The sequence below is a fragment of the Elephantulus edwardii genome, unplaced genomic scaffold (genome assembly GCF_000299155.1).
Source record: "Elephantulus edwardii isolate Elephantulus edwardi_28Jun2011 unplaced genomic scaffold, EleEdw1.0 scaffold00155, whole genome shotgun sequence".
In the NCBI taxonomy this organism is placed as follows: domain Eukaryota; kingdom Metazoa; phylum Chordata; class Mammalia; order Macroscelidea; family Macroscelididae; genus Elephantulus; species Elephantulus edwardii.
Window position 1 is genome coordinate 4,284,545 of NW_006399905.1, and position 20,548 is coordinate 4,305,092.

At 37.6% G+C, this 20,548-nt stretch overlaps 1 protein-coding gene across 1 annotated transcript in view; it reads right to left on the reverse strand.

The window, feature by feature from the left end:
- TAF4B (TAF4b RNA polymerase II, TATA box binding protein (TBP)-associated factor, 105kDa) overlaps nt 1–20,548 on the reverse strand; it is a 152,775-nt gene that overhangs the window by 69,013 nt on the left and 63,214 nt on the right. The window contains exon 11 of the mRNA XM_006895046.1: nt 83–252. Within this exon, the coding sequence (XP_006895108.1) occupies nt 83–252 (170 nt within the window). The remainder of the gene's footprint in view (nt 1–82; nt 253–20,548) is intronic.

Consider the following 20,548-nt stretch of genomic DNA (forward strand, 5'->3'; position numbering starts at 1 on the left):
GGGGGGGGAAGGAATGTTCAACAGTGAATGACTGAAAAAAAAAATTTTTTAAAAAGGATAGGTATCATAACTTTGCACTTACCAATGTCTAAAATTTTCTTTTGGAGAGCTCCAATGAAAAGAAATGGTTCATCCTTACAAGAACGAATAAGTGTGCCGACCAAGTTAGAGCTTGTTGCTAAGATGCAGGCATTCTCTTCATTGAGGCTGACCCCTGCCATGGAAGTCACATCATTGATGTCATCTTCATCTCTGATAGAAAAGAGATTATAGCTCTTTAGGTGTGGGGATATGTCTCTGTCTTACAGAAATTTCCTTATGACAAATGACTTTATTTTACTCAATTCATCCAAGAAACAGAACTAAAGATTAGCTATCTTTCTCCCTTAATGTGATTGTTGCTAGGCTCCATGGAGTCAGAACGGACTCATAGCTGAGCTTCCAGCAAGTTTTGGAGGCGACAAAACCACTGGAGGAGACTGTCCACTTAGCTTCCAGAGTAGTTGGTGTATTCAAACTGCCTGCTTTCAGGTTGGCAGAGCAACTCCTTACCACTAAGCCACCAGAGCTCCCTTAGGCTACAGACTTTCTTTTATAGTTGTTGTTGAGAGTTGCCACTTTGTCAATTCTGATTCATGGCAACCATATGTGCTGAGTAGAGTTTTCAAGGCCATGACCTCTCAGAAGCAATCATTAGGCCTGTCTCCCAATGTCAGGTGGAGCCAAACTACAGCTATTTTGGCTACAAGTTGAATGATTAACCATCTGTAAGCCCAGGGACTCCTCCTCTAATTGCTAGTGCACATTTACTGTTGGAAGGATGATCCAGAAGCAATATTGTTTCCTGTGTTCATCTTTTTGACAGGACATCTCGGTTTGTCAGGTATATGAACATCACATCAAATCATTCCCACATTCCCTTTCAAAAAAAAAGGCAAAAAAAACCAAAGCAGAGATCTACCTTTCATCTACAATGATAAAGAGTCCTTCAGATTTCTACAATGTACTCCACCATTCCACTGTTAAGCAGCCAAAATCAAATCCTGAGAGGGTTGATGCTGTGTGCCATCAAGTCAGAACTGACTGCTGAGTCTCTAATGGGTTTTCGGAGGCAGTAAATTGCACAGGGAGAAGATTACCCATCCTTCTCCCACAGAGCAGCTGGTGGATTTGCACCATGTGCCTTTGGGATTACAACACAGGTTCTCACCACTAGGCCACCAGTGCTTTCTTGAAAGAACCATACTCACAGAGAAGTCCCTGAAAGGTAACTTTGTTCACTAGCTATTCTTAAACCACAAGGTTAAAACTAGTTTTTAGGGATTTTTTTTATTTGTTTAAGATGTTTGTGTGTTCCATCTATATAATTAAATTTGTTAAATCAAATCCTCCAATAAATGGTTGAAAAGGTTTTTCCACACACAGTCAAACATATACATACACTTAAGGCACACATGAAACACGTAATATGTTTGGGATCCTCCTTTTACAATGAGTACAAATATTGTATGCAATACAAAAGCTGTTTTCATACAACAGAACTGCTATGTGGCTACAGCCTTGAGATCTGTACATGTATTCTTTGTGATAAAGGAGTAAGTCAGGGAAGATACACTAAAATAGTGTTCTATACATTAGGAGTTGTGGTGTCCTAGCAGACAGGGAGTTGAGTTGCTAACCAAAGGGCAGACTGTACAAATCCAGCACCTGCTCCAAGGAAAAAATAGTGGGCATTCATAGCCTTCAAGAAGCTGCTGGAGGGTCAGCTTTGAGCTAGCTGATTCTGATTCAATGACAAGTATTATGAGTTTTTTACAAACATACAGTTAACATAGAGTTCACACTTCATTTTTACGATCAAACACAAAGCAAGCACATTACTGATCATACTATTGTCTGGTGTTCATGAAAAGATTTCTCGTGTTCACCTTTACAAAGCAACACATCAGGAGTGAAGAGGAAGAGCCTGAACTCAAATACACATGACATGCACGGAAAATGAAGGGTAGGAACGTGCAACACAGAGCACGGGAGAAAAAGAACAATGATTTGACAATCTAGACAGTACAATAAAATCTCAACACAAGGCATGCTGCCCTGTGGTGAGGAAAACAAAACAAAACAAAACAACCTACCAAAAACCAAGGTATATAAAAAGAAAATTCTAAGAAAATGGCCAGACTCTACCTGACCCAAACGTCACAGAGGTCTTTAGTGGAGGTATGGAATGTTAAGGGAGCTCTGCCAGCCTGGTGGGCAAGGAGCATTGCTGTCAACCCCAAGGCAAGTGGTTTGAATTCACCAACTGCTTTGAGGGCAAAAGACAGGCACTCTCCTCCTGTGCAATTTACTGCCTCTGAAAATCCACTGCAGGGTCAGTTACGAGTCAGTTCCAATTAGACGGCACATAAAAACAATAACGGAATGCTAAGAGTATTTCTAAGAATCAATCTGCCACCTACAGAAATAATTATGTCCATATTTAACCATCTAGAATCATAAAACACTACAGACCTAGAGACAGATAAATCTGAGGTAAATGATATTTTAAGAAGCTTGACGGAAAGTCAATTTTTAAATGTCAGTATATGTCAATTAAAAAAAAATCTGTTCACTACAAAACAAAGTCCTAAGCAGATACCCGACTTCTACGGGACCACTTGTCGCCTCTTAAAAGAGCCCTAACAAATCAGCTGTTTTCTCTTAGACACTTAAAGAGCTAAGTTAGTTCTCTGTGGATTGATATACAACAACCATCAAGATATACTGTGGGGTAAAAAAACAAGACCACCAAGGTACATAATAGACTGCATCCTTAGTATTTATGTTTATACATTTTTAACATACATCAGAATAAACTCTCCTATGGGATTCAGAGACAGTAAATTACAAGGAAGGAGACTGTCCATCTTTCTCCCACAGAGCAGCAGGTGGATTCGAACCATATGCTATTAGGTTAGCAGTACAACTCCTAACCATTAAGCTATGCAACAGATGACCTTTACACAAACACACACACCCCTCTGCAACGTATATAATCTCAGATATATTCTAGGTGTACAGACCACTGTAAACCTTGCCCCCATCAGAAGATGGAGGGGGGGATCCTGACCAGCTTTTGTTGATACCTTAGGCACAGGCTGGAAAAGATCAGTCTACTTACTACCATTACTTAGCACAATTCTTGAATTGAATAGAATTCAGCCAATCAAGAGACAGTTCCATAGTATAGAATGTCCTTCAGCCCATTATCCACAAATAAATAGAAAACTATCTAATAAAATTTGTTCCTGACTCTTATGTCCAGAAGAGAAGGAACTTTTAATCTCTCAGTAAATAAAAGCCTTCAACTCTGGGGTCAAGTAGAGTCTGTGCAAAATCAATGAAGTATATCATGCATTCATCTGTAGTACCTTCCTTCTAAAACCAATCTGGTGAAATACTAAAGGGAATGCCTGCTCATGGCTGCACGCTCAATCTCGCCTACCTTGCTAAATAAAATAAATGACAACATCAGATTAACTTTTCTCAAGGAAAAGGATGATACCACTTTCATTTCTGTTCAAAATCTTTCACATTCCCAATAACTCATCCTGCAATGGATCCAGGCCTTCTAAATTATATCCCAATTTAGTACTCTTCCTTCTCAAATAGTAATTGCACACAGCAATTCAGGCCTTTGGAAAGCCCATCCCTTCCAGTTGCAGTCTTTAAATTCCTTTGATTTCTTATCTTCCAGCTGTTAAAACCATAGATAGATAGATAGATAGACAGATAAACAGACAGATAGAGGCTAATACTAAATGCTTCTGATAGAAATGCTGGTTTCCTAACATTAAAAATGCTTCTTATTGCCACAACTTTTGAACTTCCAAGCACTAAGCACATGCTTTGGTCACTGTTACGCTAGGGTTTACACTTCCTTCTGTTGTACTTACCAGTTTACTTGTGATAAGTTCCAACTAGAATAATTTTATTCATCATCTTAATCTATCTAAAGGGAGTTCTGGTGGCCTAGTGGAAAGAAGCTGTGCTGCAATCCTGACGGCAGACACACAGTTCGAGGCCATCAGCTGCTCCACAGGAGAAGGGTAGACAATCTCCTACAGTGTGATTGAAAATCCACCTCCTCCTGCGCCTCTGAAAACCCACCAGAGAGTTGCCTATGGGTCAGTTCTGACTAGATAGTACACAACAACAACAATAATTTATTTAGATAACTGACAAATCATTATGTCCTCTAACTATGCATGCTACATACCTGCTACAAGATGGTGGAAAACAGCGCAACAGTCTAAACTATGCACCTTTCAGAAGCTGTCTTGACTGAGGGATTGTTTCCAGCTGCCCACCTGAATTATAGCCCTTTGACCTCTCTAATATGCCCCATAATCATGGGAGGGGGGGATTTAAACCATATAAAAATTAAAATTAAAAAAACTCAAGCCCAAAACTTGCCCACCTTAAAACCCATTACCTATATGAAATAAAACTAATTACTTAATATTCTGAATCTGCCTTTGCATAATATTATGAGGATAAGAGTCTCTATAATTTAGATGGAAGATGAAGGAAGTCATTCATAACATGGAAAGTGGGCCAGTTCCTTAATAAGAGCTCTATAAATAACTTTTTTAAAAAGACCAGAGTCAAAGGAAAAACAGATACACATATGACTCTTACAACTCAGGTTCAAGATGTTTTGCCCACTCTTAATAGACATAGGGCCTAACAGTCACTTCTGAGACTGATAAAGGTTATTTCTAAAGTTTAGGGGAAAGTTTCTATTTGAATATTAGTCAATTTGACAGCACTAAACAACAACCAACAAAATGAGAAGATTTATAATCTTAAATTTTGCTGCAATTTTTGAATACAACTTGTTAACACAATTTTACAAAAGGCCATTTGGTAATCTAAGAATTTTACTTAAAAACAGCTTGAGGAGTACTTTCAATATGGACTGCCAGAAATCCAGGCTGGAGTCTGAAGAGGTTATGAACATCACTGGTGATGTCAGATATATCTTGGCTTAATGTTCAGAATATCAGAAACACCTGTTCCTATTCCAGGAAAAGTAATCCAACAGAATACATAAATATTGAACCTTATAATTCATATCACATGTGAATGAAATAGTAAAGATTGTTTTAAAAGTACTGGAGTGTACACTGACAAGAAACTATCAGAAATATAAACTAGATTGTGAAAACCCATGAAACAGTGAACACCAGTGATAACTTATGGATCTTGACTAAAAGCAGAAAAGACCAGAAAGATGTTAATTGTATTAACTATGCGAAGGCATTAAGAATACATGTTGTTGTTGTTGTTGTTATGTGCCGTCGAGTCGCTTGCGACTCATATAGACCCTATGCACAACAACCCTAAACTCCACTCTGTCCTGTGCCAATCGCACTGTCTCTGACACTCCCATCCCAATTATCCCAGTCATTGAATCAATCCACCTCATAGAGGGCCTTCCTCTCCTGCACCGTCCCTCCACCCTCCCAAGCATGATGTCCTTCTCCAAGGACCGGTCTCTCCTCACAACATGTCCAAAGTATGTTAGACGGAGCCTCAGAATCCTTGCCTCCAAGGAGCCACCCAGTTTAACCCTCTCCAGGACAAATCTGTTTGTTTTCCTAGCAGTCCATGGTATTCTCAATACAATTCTCCAGCACCACAGCTCAAAGGCATCAATTCTCCTTCTATCCTCCTTGGTCATTGTCCAACTCTCTGATGCATAACAAGTGAGTGCGAAGACCATGGCCTGTACCAGACGCACCTTAGTCTCCAGAGAGACACCATTGCTCTTCAGTACTTTGGAGAGGTCCCTAACAGCAGACTTTCCCATGGCAATGAGCCTTTTAATTTCCTGGCTGCTGGTCCCAAGACTGTTGACTGTGGAGCCAAGCAAACTAAAGCTGTGGACAATCTCAGTCTCTTCACCATCCATCCTGATGCTGCCGGTTGGCCCAGTGGTGAGAATCTTTGTCTTCTTGACATTGAGCCTCAATCCATATTGTAGGCTGCAGTCCTTGACACTCTGCAGCAGGTGCTTCATGTCCTCTTCAGTTTCACCAAGCAGTGTTGTGTCATCCGCATAACGCAGGTTGTTGATAAATCGTCCACCAATTTTGACCCCACATTTCTCCTCATAGAGCCCAGCTTCCCGAATAATCTGTTCTGCATATAGGTTGAAAAGGTATGGAGATACGATGCATCCCTGGCGTACGCCCTTCCCAATTTTGAACCATGCAGTGCTCCCTTGCTCTGTTCTGACAACTGCCTCCTGATAAACTATGGGAACACAGAGAAGAATGAGAATTAAAAACACTTAATTGTGCTTATGCAGAATATGTAAATAGACCAACTTGCAGTCATTTAAATACAACAAGGGGATATTATATAGTTTAAAATCAGAAAAGGTGAGAATCAGGGTTGTATACTTTCATCTACCTACTCAGTTTGTATGGTGACCAAATATTCTAAGAAACTGGAATAAATGCCAAAATATGTGATATCAGGATTGGAGGAAGACTTGTGAACAATCTGCAATATGCAAATGATACAACCTCATTTACAGTGATAAGGACATGAAGCACTTACTAAACAAGATGGAAGACGATAGTCTTATGGTTGTACCTCAACATTAAAGAGGGGAAAATCATACAAACTGGATTGATAGGCAACATCAAGATGGAGAAAAGACTGAAGTTGTCAAGGATTTCATTTCAGTGGATCCACAATCAATACTTGTGGAAGCAGCAGTCAAGAAATGCAAAGATAAAAAAAAAGAAATGCAAAGATATATTTCATTGGTAAAATCTGCCACGAAAAAGCCCTAAAAAGTGCTCCAGTGTAGGGATGTCTGTTTAAAGGCTGCGTGTGCCTAACCCAATCCATGGTATTTCCATTTGCTTCTTATGCATGTGAAAGATGGACAACAAAGCGATGCCTTTGAACTGTGGTGCTAACAAAGATTCTTGAATAAAACAAAGATGGCAAGTGAATAAACAACTCCAGAGTGCTCCTTAGAAGCAAGAATGATCAGATTTTTGTCTCACAAACTTTGCACATGTCATTAAATGGAGGCGTTTCCTCGGGAAAATGACACCATGCATGGAATAGTAAAGGGTCTGAAAAGAGAAGGAAGACTTTCATGGACATGGATGATAGTGCCTGTCATGGCCTGATGCTCTACAGAGATTGTGAAGACGACACAGGATCACTCACAGCTTCTACTTCTTGTACATAGCTTTGGAGGTGACTCAGTAGCATCCAACAACAGTTAAAAGTGAAAAAAGGTCACCCTTCCTAAAAATTTTGTTAAGTAACTAATGACAACTTTGCCTAGCTAGAGACAATACCATAAACAAGCTAAATGACTGTTCTGATGGGACTTTATTGAAGAGATTAAATCAAAATAAGTATTTAGTCCATGGGACAATCTCATCAATTTATTACTAAAAGTTACAATCCAAAGTGCAAAGCAGTATGTATTATATACTTTTGTGATGAAAACAATTCCTTTTGGAAAGAGACATAAGAAATTAGTAGCCATGGTTGTTGTCTCTGCGAGCCTGGAAAGTCAGAAAGCAGAGGGAAGAAGCAATGAAGAAGAGCCTTATTTCTCCACTATATTCTCAAAATGTTCTCTTGTGAACCTTTTTAAATTTGTACAACATGTATGTTACTTGTAATTAGTGTCACAAAACAACATACATAAATCCTTGAATCAAGTTGCTCTGTAACTTCAACTCAAATCACAATGTTGCAGTTATTGTTGTTACTTGCCACTCCTAAGGACCCTCTGTACAATGGCTCTGAAAGCTGCCCTATCCTGAGCTGATTTCACTGTCTCTGACACACCTACCGCTGCTACTACTCCAGTCACTGAGTCAATCCTTTTCATCCAGGGTCTTCCTCTCCTGTGTCCTCCTCCACCCTTCCAAGCATTATGTCCTTCTCTGAGGACTGGTCCCTCCTGGCAACATGGCCAAAGTATGTAAGACAGAGCTTCAAAACCCATGCCTTCAAGGAGAAGCTTGGAATGAAATAGGCTTTGAAAATATAAACTGAAAAAATTTTGTGAACAGTAAATAGTCCCCTTAAATTATTAACTCTCTCCCTTGCTGTTAGGTTGGAACCTACTTAGCTGACCCTCTATCAGATTTCCACAGTTGTAAATCACATAGGAAAAGATTGCCCACCTTTTCCTCAGGAGCCACTGGTGGATTCAAACTACCCAAGAAGCAGTTAGCAGTAATTTATTTTGTAGATAAAATTTTAAAAATCTTGAGAATTATGTTTTCACCATTCTCTGACAAAGTCTATAAATTTACTCAATTCTCACTTTATTCCTCCTCATACTCTTTTTTAGAAGGTTATTTTCACCAACAGAAATTCTCTACCTGTATTAACTAGAGATGATGGTTATAGAAAGGTTTCAGGTCTTTTGTTCATAGAGTTGCTATGAGTCATGCTCGACTCGACTGGACAGCAGCAATCAACAACAAGAACATTAACTAGAGCCCATGGGCAACACAATTAACGTGTTTGTTTGGCTTCTAGCTGAGAAGGTTGGCAGTTTACATCCAATTAGAGGTACCCTGAAAGAAAGACCTGGCAATCCACCTCTGACAAACCCTACACTGACTATAGCTGTACCGGGACACTGCCAAGCTGTCTGAGTCAGATCAAATTCACAACAGCATGCGTCTGTAGCAACTCAAATGCAGCACAGCTTACTACAGGACATGTCAGATTCCAGTACATCTGGGAAATAATTAGGAAATCTAGAAAGGCAGGCTTCAATAGTTAAGCATAAAGAACACTGAGCCTTGCCATGAGTCAATAAAGACCAAACACCTGGAGATTTTGAATAAGCATGCTGGGGAAACTGATACAAATGATCCAAGATTATATCTGGAAAAACACTGATCAATCAATAAATAAGAGTATCCATTCTAGAGTTAAAGAGACCCTAGGTTCAGTGTCTGACAATTATTACTGTGTAATTTCAGATAAATTTATTCATCTCTTCATTTATCAACAACCTTACTCTGAAAAGTGGAGGTGGAAATCACAAATATCATAAAGTTTTTGGAAAAACTATTTTAGAAATTAAAAATATTAAATCCACGCACACCCATGTTTATCGCAGCTTTGTTCACAATAGCAAGGAGTTGGAAACGACCTAAGTGTCCATCAACAATGAGAAGCTATGGTATATTCACACAATGGAATACTACGCTGCATTGAAAAACAAGGAACCCATGCAATATATATTATTCAAAATGTGTGACCCTGGAAAACATTATGCTGAGTGAGGTATCTCAGTCAAAAAAGGACAAATACGGCATGGTGCCACTGTTGTAAAAGAGGACTGACATAGGGGTTGGGGGGATTCTGAGAAAGATGGGATAAATAATGTATACTGCATTGAAACAGATGAGGGAGAAAACCATTTAAAAGGGATATGTGATTAGGTATTTTTGTCATGAAGGAGTCCAGAGTGAAGGCTGCAGAGTGGAGTGGACCTGGGGGGAGAAATTGTAAAACAATGAAAGAATTTGTCTTTTACTTTTCCAAGACGGTAGTGTACTGGGGAGGAGATGGGAGAAAAGTGCAACAATGAATGAACGGAAATCCAAAGTCTCTGTAATTTTTCATTGAAATTAATAATAAAACAAAAGAAAATTAAATCCACAATATATAATAGAGTTCATTACAAAATTACATGTTGGTGATATGTACTATCGAGTCAGAACTCCGGCTAGTTTTCAGAGACAATCACACAGGAGAAGACCGTCTATCCTTCTCCAATGAAGCAGCCGGTGGACTCGAACCATGTGCCTTTGAGATTCCAGCTCAGCTTCTTGACCACCATAGCTCTCATTATAAATTAACATAAGAAATATTCCAAATAAAAATTAATGTTACCAAAATTTAAAAATGACCAGTAAGAAAAGAATCATTTTTAATATGTACTTGTTGCTCAGCTTTATAGTCTATTCGTTTTCTTGCACTGTGAATCATCTCTTACTCAGGCATGATTTTGTAACATCATAATCACTTCAAAAAGATTCATTTACTGAACTATGCAGATCTTCCCAATCTTTTATATGTAACTCAAAAATCACATTAATTTTTTCCACAAAATCTCATGGGAAAATACTAGTATTATTAAAAAGTTGTCAAACTTGTAGAGTAGCAAATACACGTTTTCTGAATTTTCTAAGTTAGCTTGAAAGAACAAACTATCAACACAAAATAAGGTTCTTTTGTTTCCCTGAATAAATACGTCCACTTTTTACTTTCATGAAAATGGGGTCAAATTCTCAGATCTATATAAGCATAATTTGCTAGATATTCTTTAAGTAAAAAAGGCATTCCATGAAAAAGGTAGTTCTTCAGCTTGGAACTCAACACAAGCACAAAAAATTGGTCCTGAGACCCAATCTCATTTTTGCATACGGCAATAGACCTCAGTGGAAATTTTCCTCTTCGTCAAAACAAAACAGTGAAGTGTACACTAGTGAGTTGAAATTTATTGAAAATAGGAATATGCACTGCTTCATTAAAGGCATTAAGAAAAACTAGCCTTAACAGTTCCCCCCCCTTCTTACAGTAAAAATAATAATATACACATCTTTATTAAGGACATTAAGAAAACTGAGCATTTAAAATTTATTTTCTTTTTCCTTACAGTGACTAGGTACGACTAAAGAATATCAGGTTACTAGTACAAATTGTGGAAGCAGGAGTGGCATCCACTTCCTAAACAACATGCCTCTGGAAAGAGTATGAACTCTAATAAATGATGATAGTTATAGAAAGGCTTCAGGCCTTTTGTTCACAGGGTCTCTATGAGTCGTGCTCAACTCAAAGGCAATCAACAAGAACAGTAAAATTTAAGGAACTCTGGCGGTCTAGGGGGTTAAGGAATTGCACTGACAACTCAAAGGCAGGTGGTTCAAATCTTTGAACAGCCTTTGAGAACCCTCTAGAGGGTCAGATATGAATCAGGTCCCATTTGATGGCAATGAGTGAGTACAATGTGGCACTGGTGCCTCAAATAGGGACAAGTTGCTCATAAGATGCACTCAAAATGCAAAAGGCATACAAATATTCACACCAGACTCAATGTATTCTAAATAAAATAAGTAAGAGTTAATTTTTGCGTATAGTGAGAACTAAGAGACCAACGTCAGTATTTTGTATGCAGTCTTGTAAAGACTACTAGTTCTCTCACTAACTTATCTTGACACTATTTAAAAACAAAGCATACAAATAGTATTAAAAAGAGTTTTGGGCTAATAAGTCCTTAAAAGAGTGTTTCACAACTGTTTTCTAGACTTAATATTTTAAGACAGGCTGCTTCCTACATGTAGTTCATTTGTCTTATCAATTTTGCTTCATATACCCACCTCTCGAGTCTTTGTTTACTATATGTATATAAGCACATAAAAAAATTTTTTTTTGTAAGCACACAATATTTTTTCCTTACATTATTTTATTGCGGCAAATCCTGGCTAAGAGCAAAGGAAAACTGCATAAAAACCTCATTTTCAAGTGTTTACTCATTTAACTCTTGTGAAGTGTTCAAGAATTTAATGTCATCAACATCGAGTTGTAAAGCAATATGGATTATAAGCTATACCTTAATATGGGGACAACTCACACAAACAAGTCTCCCCTATCCCACTTTTCTGTCCAAGATGAGTAGTTGTTATCTCCAAAGGATATTTCATTTTTTACGGTCCTGCTCTGGAATGGTCAGCCATGTATACTAAGTGGTAAGTGTATATATCTGTAAGTACAATTAAACTTTTGAGTGGTACCTGAAGAAACAATGAATTATTGCTTAGATGAATCACTGTTTATTTAAAAGCAAAATGTGTTACCTTCTTAATACTAGAGATTTAATGAGTCTTGTAATATGAAAAATGGATATTAAAACAGAATAATACTGTTATTATTGTAACTACTATAGCAATTTTGTCCTATGTATTTTCTAAAGTCAATAAAATTAAACCAAATTTATAGTTGCTAAAATATCTTCACTATCAGAAAGAATAAATAATGTCGTTTACCACATTTTCTTTTTTCTCTAAAACATAACACTTTTAAAAAAGACAAAGGTAATCCAACAGCATTGCTATAGCTAATAAAAATTTACAATTTCTTATCATTATACACCCAGTCTGTCTAAGCAGTATTAACTCTAGAAAGGGGCTGAGGTATTATACTAGTTTAACTTCTCTGACTACAAAAGATAAAACATGAGTCTCTAGCACCCTCTGGTGTTTAAGTATTATATAGTTTTCCATGTTTATCCCAGGTAGATTAACAAGCAAAATAGAAAACATTTCTTTATTGGAAACAGTAAAATAAAGAACATTTTTCACATGAACTTGTATTTCTGAAAAAGCAGGCAGATAACTATATATTAAACCTCTTCTGGCTTAATCAAGTGAAGATCTAACGCTATATATTAGCTCTTCCTCTTCTTAAGTAACAAAAGAATCAACATCCAGTGTCTATTTTAAGTTTCATTTTAACAATAACATCTCGATAGCACAAAACAACAACAACAAAGTATTACTGGAGCTCTAGAGGCCTAGTGGTAAGAGACTGCACTGAAATCTCCAAGGCCCGAGGTTCAAATTCTACCAGCACTGCTACAAGGGATAAGGATGGGCAATCTCCTTTGGTGTGATTTATTGTTTTCAAAAACCTGGAGGGTCAGCTGTGAGTTGGTTCCAACTTGAGTGCACAGAGTGCTAGTAGGGAACTCTGGTGGATCAGTGGTAAGGTGCTGTGTTGTCTACTTCAAGTGCACAGTTTAAATCCAGGAACTGCTCTACAAGCAGCAGAGAAATAATTGTGTATCTTACCTAGAAGCTCACTGTTTTTGCGTTTCCATTACCTGTAACCATGCTGACAGTTCTGGGGGTATAATCCATAGATAGCTGTACTGCTCATCTAAATGTGGCATGACTCTGGCAGTTTGAACTCACCAGCTGCTCCGTGGGAGAAAGGCAGGCAATCTCCTCGCAAATGGCTTTATAGCCTCAAAAAACCCATTGAAGGGGTCAGCTATGAGTAGGTTCTGACTTGTCAGCAATAAATTTGAGTTCTATAGCCATATTGAAATCAAACAAATATGAACATGCATCTAAAAAGGAATGGTGAATGATCTAAAAATGTTCTCTCTCTTGAATTAATTTAATCTCAATAATCTCAAAGAGTAGGACCTCTGGCGGAGGTGTAAAGTCTTCAATGACATAACTGAGATGGAGAAACACTTTTTAAAAATATGCAACAAACTTTTGTTTATTTTCATTAATACAGTAAAATAAACACACTATTTTAATTAGATGCTCTTTGAAAATGGAATTTGAGAAAACTTGTAGATAATAATGTGATATTGATCTATTTTCTGTTACTTTTGTCTTTAGTTGTCATTTCTTAAAAAATAAATAAGATGTTTTCACCTATAGTCTCCTGCTTTATATATACCCACAATTCTTCCACAGACCCACATTCCCATGCGTGCTAATGACATGCAGGCTCGAGACTCTTGAGGTCCTCAAATTTCAGTGGGTCTTATTAAAGCATTTTTTTTAAAGAACGGGAATCCCAGAACACTTAATTATGTTCCTGCGAAACCTATACCTAGAACAAGAGATGATGTGTGATCTGCATGAACAGAGCAAAGCAACTTTTGATGAACTGCATGGTTATAAATCAAGAGAGGAGTGCATCAAGGCTATATCCCATCTCCACACCTATTTAATCTGTGTGCTGTGCAAATCATTCAAGATGCAGTATACTGAGTAAATCATGAGACTGAAGAAGCATGTGGCATCAGGATCATTGGAAGAGTCTTCAACAACCTATTTTATGCAGACAACAAAACTCTGCCTGCTGAAAATGAGGAGGACTTGAAGCCCTGGTTACAAAAGATAGGAGACTGACTAAAACCTTCAATACAGATTACATCTCAATATCAAGAAAAGAAAAATCCATGCCACTGGATCAAGAGGTAACACTGTGACAGATGGAGAAGACTGAGGCTGTGAATGATTTCATCTTACTTGAATCCACAATCAACACTTTTGGTACCTGCAATCAGAACTAAAGACCTACCACACTGGGAAAATCTGCAGTCAGAGACCTCTCCAAAATGCTGAAAGGAAGGACATCAGTAAAACCTAACGTGTACCTGATCCAAACCATGGTCATTTTGTTTTCTTGTGATGCACCCTAATGTCAGACAGTAACTAAAGATGACAAAAAGAGAATCAATGCCTTTGAGTTGAAGTGTTAGAGAAGAGTAATCAATGTCCCGTGAAATGTCAAAAGAATAAACAAATCTGTCAAGAAAATGAGGCCAGAGTGCTCCTTGGAAGCAATGATGGTGAAGATTTGTCTTACGTATTTTGGGCAAGGAGTTAGAAGAGGCCAGTTCTTGAAAAAGGCAATGATTCCCAGAATGGTAGAGGATCAGTGTAGGAGGGAAAGACCTTCAACAAGATGGACTGTTCTAGTGACTATAACAATGGGCTCAAGAATCCTGGAGAAGAGGAGGTTGGCACAAAATAAGAGTACCTAGCAAGTCCGGGTCTGTTGTTAAAAGGGTCAGTCTGTGTTGTGGTCAACCCTACAGCACATAACACCCCTGTCCAAGATTGCTATGATAGAAACCAAATGTATAGCCCCCAAGAACAAAACTTCTAGAGCTCCTCACCAGATTCTAGGTAATGCCAGTGCTGCTGGACTGAGGATCACTCTGAGAGAACACACTGGAAAACATCATGACTAGTTTTCTTCCCAGATATAAACTTGATCTGGAGTCTAGATTCTATAGTTCATTCTCTTGTTCCATGAGCTAGGGGTGGGGAAGGGGTATAATGTTGTTGGTGTGACACAGAATGAAAAGACAATATATTTCTTTTATCAGTTTGACCTTATCTCAATAGTTATTTTATTCATGATGAAAGAAAAAAAGTCACAATAAAAAAAATTTTTAAAAAACAACAGGGACTGCAGTTAGGCCTGTTTTTTTATGCACACTGAGGAGATTCAGCAAAGCTATGTTTTCTGGTCAGAAAGTAATATGAAGAGTTTTTCTCTGGACTCTTGGAAGGAAACTGAGACATATCTATCTCTTCATGCATCCCTTAGTATGCATGAATGGACATTTGTGTATAATAAAATTTAAGTATAAAAAAAATTTAAGCATAGCAGTTCCTTTAGCAGTGACTCTGAACTCTTTACACTTGAGTTAAAGACAGAACACGCTTGGTGAGATGTTGTTTACAAATCCAGGCTTATGCCAAAAGGTACGATTTTAAGGATGAATTTAAACAGGATTTTCTAAGATTTCCTTGTAGGTTCTTAAACGGTAGAATAAACATTGCTGGTAATATGGAGGTTTAAGGCATGAGTGGGCTTCAAGCTGTGCTACTGAGACTACTGCATCAGAATACTTTTGTTATTAAAGAAGTAGATTCTGATCAACAGAACGAACTCAGAAATGATGTCTGGAAAGTTATTTGCTAAGCAGTCTCTTCTACAAAGTTGTATGGAACATGCTGAAAAAAAGCAAGCTCCCCTGGCCCTGCTTCTCCCCCTTAACTCTCTCTAAAAGTGAGAGAGAAGCTTATTCAGCAGAAGTTCTAGGAAAGTCTCTGACATTTGAGTCAGATATGAATATTTCTTTTGATTGAGGTATAATTTCCACGCTGTTAAATATAAATAATAAGCATGGCTTGAAGAACTTTATAGCCCATAACCAACACTCAGATTAAGTTGCAGAGTAATACTAGCACATCCAGGGAGCCCCTTCTTTCCTCTTCCCCATGCACACCTACTCCTAAGTCACCACTTTCCTAGTTTATATCTTTGTACATACTTGATATATTGTCTTTTGCATCTTGATTATTTTGCTCAATATAGTATTTTTCAAATCCATCCCTGCTTTTATGTGGATTGATAGTTTGTTCATTTCTGTCACTATATAATATTTGATGATATAGCTAGCCTACTTTCTAGTCATCCTATACCCTGAATGCAGACATGGACGTTGTTTGTGTTTGGGGCTATTGTGAACAGTGCTGCTGTGAATATCATTATCTGAATGTTTTTGTGGACAAAGGCAGTTATTTCTAAAGTATAGGAACTTCTGGATTATAGAATCCACATGTTTAACATTCTAGCATATCCATTTTAATTTTTTTATTAATAAATTTTAATGTAATAGACACTGACAAAATTTTCTAAAATGGTTATGGGTATGCGTATTCCAGACAATAATTTCAACACAACATTTTGCTGACTGTAAAATTCTGTCTTTTTTTTAAGTAAAAATAAATAGAGGATTTACCTCATCAGACAATGTATCCTTACAGAAATGATTACTTATTATGTCCACAAGGTGACATTTCAAATGAGAAAGTCAAAGATTATAAACTCTTCAGTACCTACTGTTGACATGAGCAATTCACCTGTGAAAAAGGTAAGCTCTGCTTCAGATGTAAAGAAATACTCAAAAATTATTAAAGATCTAAAATTAAATAACTAAACCTGTATATGTGAAAAGTACACATACAAGGACTTGTATGTTTTCTTTTAAACATAGGAGAACATTATTATGAGTTCAAGAGAAGGAACGATTTCTTAAAATAAGATAAAATTCAAAAGCCAGGAGAAGAAAATTATAAATCTAATATTGTGATTTAAAATTTCTACAGAACAAAAGACACTAAAAACAAAGTTACAAGTTGAAAGCTTGGGAGGAAAATACTTAATATGTACAACAAAAATGATACATAACTCAAGAATGCAAAAAGGACTCAACGGATAAATGACCAAAAGCAGTAAGACAGAAAGTTCTGAAAAATACACCATTGGTGATATTTTGCTTCAGATTTACTAAGAGTAACTAGAGTACATGTTGTAACTAGAGCAATATAGAAGATAAGCCATTGTTGACTTCATAGGAAAAAGCCTATCAGCAAAAGTCATCCAGCGTACACTATAAATGTAGGGTTGCTCCCGTGCCAGATGCTTGAAGTAAAACTAGGTTCTTGTGCCAGTGGTATCAGAGGCTCTCAGATCAAGTCAGGCTCCCCAAAACAGGGCTGAAATGCATCCAGGTCAGTAATCACCCATTTCTCTGTCACTGTATTTTATCTGGAACCACTGTGCATGCTACAGTTTTCCTCTCTATTACCTGTGTCTGAATCTTGTTTTGTAGTGGCAATGATGCCCCTTTTTTTCCTTTTGGAATGGCTTTATTTTAAGCCTGAAGGAATGCTAAAACTGAGGGAGAAAACTGCTAAAGAGAACTGAAAATTTCATAGGGCACTCCTAGAGGACAGTATAACAAAATGTGGAAAGAGTTGGAGAGAGAAAACCAAAAGGGAAGAACATGCTCAGCATTTCCCAAGCTAAAAGAACTGAAAATCAAATTCAAGTGTTCAGTTGCTAATACTACAGAATTTCATGGGCAAATTACAGAGTGATGCTGGAAGACGCAAAAGAAAATGGAAGAAACACACAGAGTCACTGTACCAAAAATTACTGATTGATACTGAACCATCTCAGGAAGTAAGGTCTGATCAATAACCAACTGTAATTAAGGAAGAAATCGGAACTATACTAAAGGCATCAGCAAAACACAAATCCCAAGCAATTGATGAGATACCATTTCAGGACAATAAAGAGATGCCATCAAGGATGTGCACAACAGCCAACACCAAGAAATCTGGGAACTACCTAGCAAACTGAAGAGTACAGTTTACTCAGGCTTATTTTTGCTGTTAGTTTTTTTTCCTATGAAGCCAACAATGGCTTATCTTCTATATTGCTCTAATTACATCATAGTACAACTTCTTTACAGTAACTCTAAAGCAAAGTGTCACCAACGGTGTTTTCTTTTGGAACTTTTTATCTCTTATTTTTGTTATCATTCCAAAAAAAAAGATGATCCAACACAATGTAAAAGTTATTGAACAATAAGATTAGTAAAAGCTTACTAAATATTTTTTTTTTAAATTACTAGAATTGGAGAGCTCTAGTGGCATAGTGGCAAGAAGCGGCACTGAAATCCCAGAGGCGCATGGTTCGAATCCACCAGATGCTCTGCCGGGAAAGGAGGAACAGTCTCCTCCTGTACCAGTCAGATCTGATTTGACAGTACACACACACACAAAAAATAATAAAATTTAAAAAAAAATTACTAGAGTGGTCATCAATTTGGAAATTTCAGATATTCAAGCTAGATTCAGCAGAGGCCAAGTACAGGATTATCATTACTGATGTCAGACAGAACTTGGTTGAAAGCAGAGAGTATCAGAAAGATACTTGTTTTATTGACTATGCAAAGGTATTTGACTGTGTGGATCATAACAAATTATGGATAGCATAGAGAAGAATGAGACTCTCAGAACACTTAATTGTGCTCATGTGAGCATGCTAGATCTAGACCTAGAAGCTACCATCTTAATGGAACAAAGGAATACTGTATGGTTCAAAATCAGGGAAAGTGTTTGTCAGGATTGTGTCTTTCCTCCATCACTATTACATCCATAAACTGAGCAAAACATTTGAGAAGTTGGACTATGAACAAATAAGCATCAGGATTAGACGAAGACTCATCAACAACCTGCATGATGCAGATGATATAACCTTGCTTGGAGAAAGTGAAGAAAAATACTTCCATTTATTTGGTTCTGTAATCAATTTCCATGGTAACAGCAGTCAAGAAGTGAAAAGATGTATTTCATTGGGGAAATCTTTCAAAACCTCTTTAAAATACTAAAGGGTGAGGATATGTGTTTAGAGGCTAAGGTGTGCCTGATTTAAGTCAGAGTATTTTGATTGCCTCCTACGCATCTGAGAGTTGGACAATAATGACTAAGGAAGAACAAGACAGAAACGATGTCTCTGAAATTAGATGGTGGGGAATAAGATAGAACATATTGTGTGCTGTCAAAATAAAAAACAAATCTTGGAGGAAGTACAACCAGGACGCTACTTGGAGGCAAGGATGCTGAAATGTTGTCTCATGTACTTTGGACACGTTGCCAGGAGGAGCCAGCCTTTGGAAAAAGGGACTTTGCTGGAAAATGAAAGAGCCAATGAAAGAGAAGACGACAGTGACTGAGGTGGACTGACACTGTGACTGTAACAATGGGTGTGAGCATGGCAGAGATCATGAGGACGTTGCAGAGAAGGACCAAGTTCAGATGTGTTCTTCCTCAGTTCATGATGAGTCACAGTTGTCACAATTGCATCTAACAACAACCTTCTGCAAGGGGATAGGGCCTGATTTTCACTATGAACATGCTGTCATCCCAATAGGCCACAGCATGTTATCTGCATAATGAGGTGAAAAGGGCAAAGGAAGAGTGGTGGAGGGACATGTCCCAACATGGTTTGTGAGACTGCCTCGACGGCAAGAAGAGAGTCTAGTGGGGACTGGAGACTTGGCAGCACACCTCATTGTCAAGGATCTTGGAGAAATCCATTCAAGGCTTTCAGATCAAAGATCAGTTAAGGTGAAAAAGGTTACTTTTCTGAAAGAGTCTGATGAAAAATGTGGCCTTTGAGAAGCAACAGTGGTGGATTTCAATCACATGCTTCTCAGTTGGCAGTGCAATTCCTTACCACTAAGCCATCAGAGCTCCCTAACACGTAGCCTCGTGGGAGGATTTCCTGAGAGAACAACTTAACTTTGGGGCTTAAGTGAATGAAACACACAGAAAAGGCAGGGAAAATGTTGAACAATACATTGAGATGGAGAAGGACCTAGAGAAATTTTCAACCTTTTAAGAACATGAATCTCTATTAATAACAAATTAATGAGGAAGTATAGTCTTTTGCCCCAAAACTTTACCACCAAACCACTATCCTGTGTTTAAGCTTAGCAATATAATATAGGAGTGGCACAAACATCTGGTAGAGTACCAATCAAATGTTTAACAGAAAAAGAGTAATGTATCTTTTTTTTTTTTAGAATTTTTTTTAAATTTTTATTTATTTATTTTATGTGTGTACCATCAAATCGTATCTGACTGGTACAGGAGGCGATTGTTCCTCCTTCTTCAGAAGAGTATCTGGTGGATTTGAACCGTGCACCTCTGGGACTACAGTGCAGTTTCCTGCCACTAGGCTACCAGAGCTTGCCAGTAATGTATCTTTTAAGATTCAAATGTCCACACAAGATTACTTGAAAAAGTATTAAGGTGAGGAAGGTATGGAATAAAATAACTCTTCACTTATCAAATTGTTCTTATCTTTCACTAACTAAGTTCGAGAACTTGAAATATAGGTTTTGTAGAAAAATAATAATTGATTGTTAAACAGGATTAATACTAATGGTATATTATCGGAGTTTTAAAGTCAGGTATATAAAAGTTGCCTGACAGCTTCTGAGGATAAAGAAAATATATAGTTTCATTCCATGAATAATATAGACAGATAAAACTATATTTGGAGCAGAGATCACATTAAGGAGAAATGACAGTGC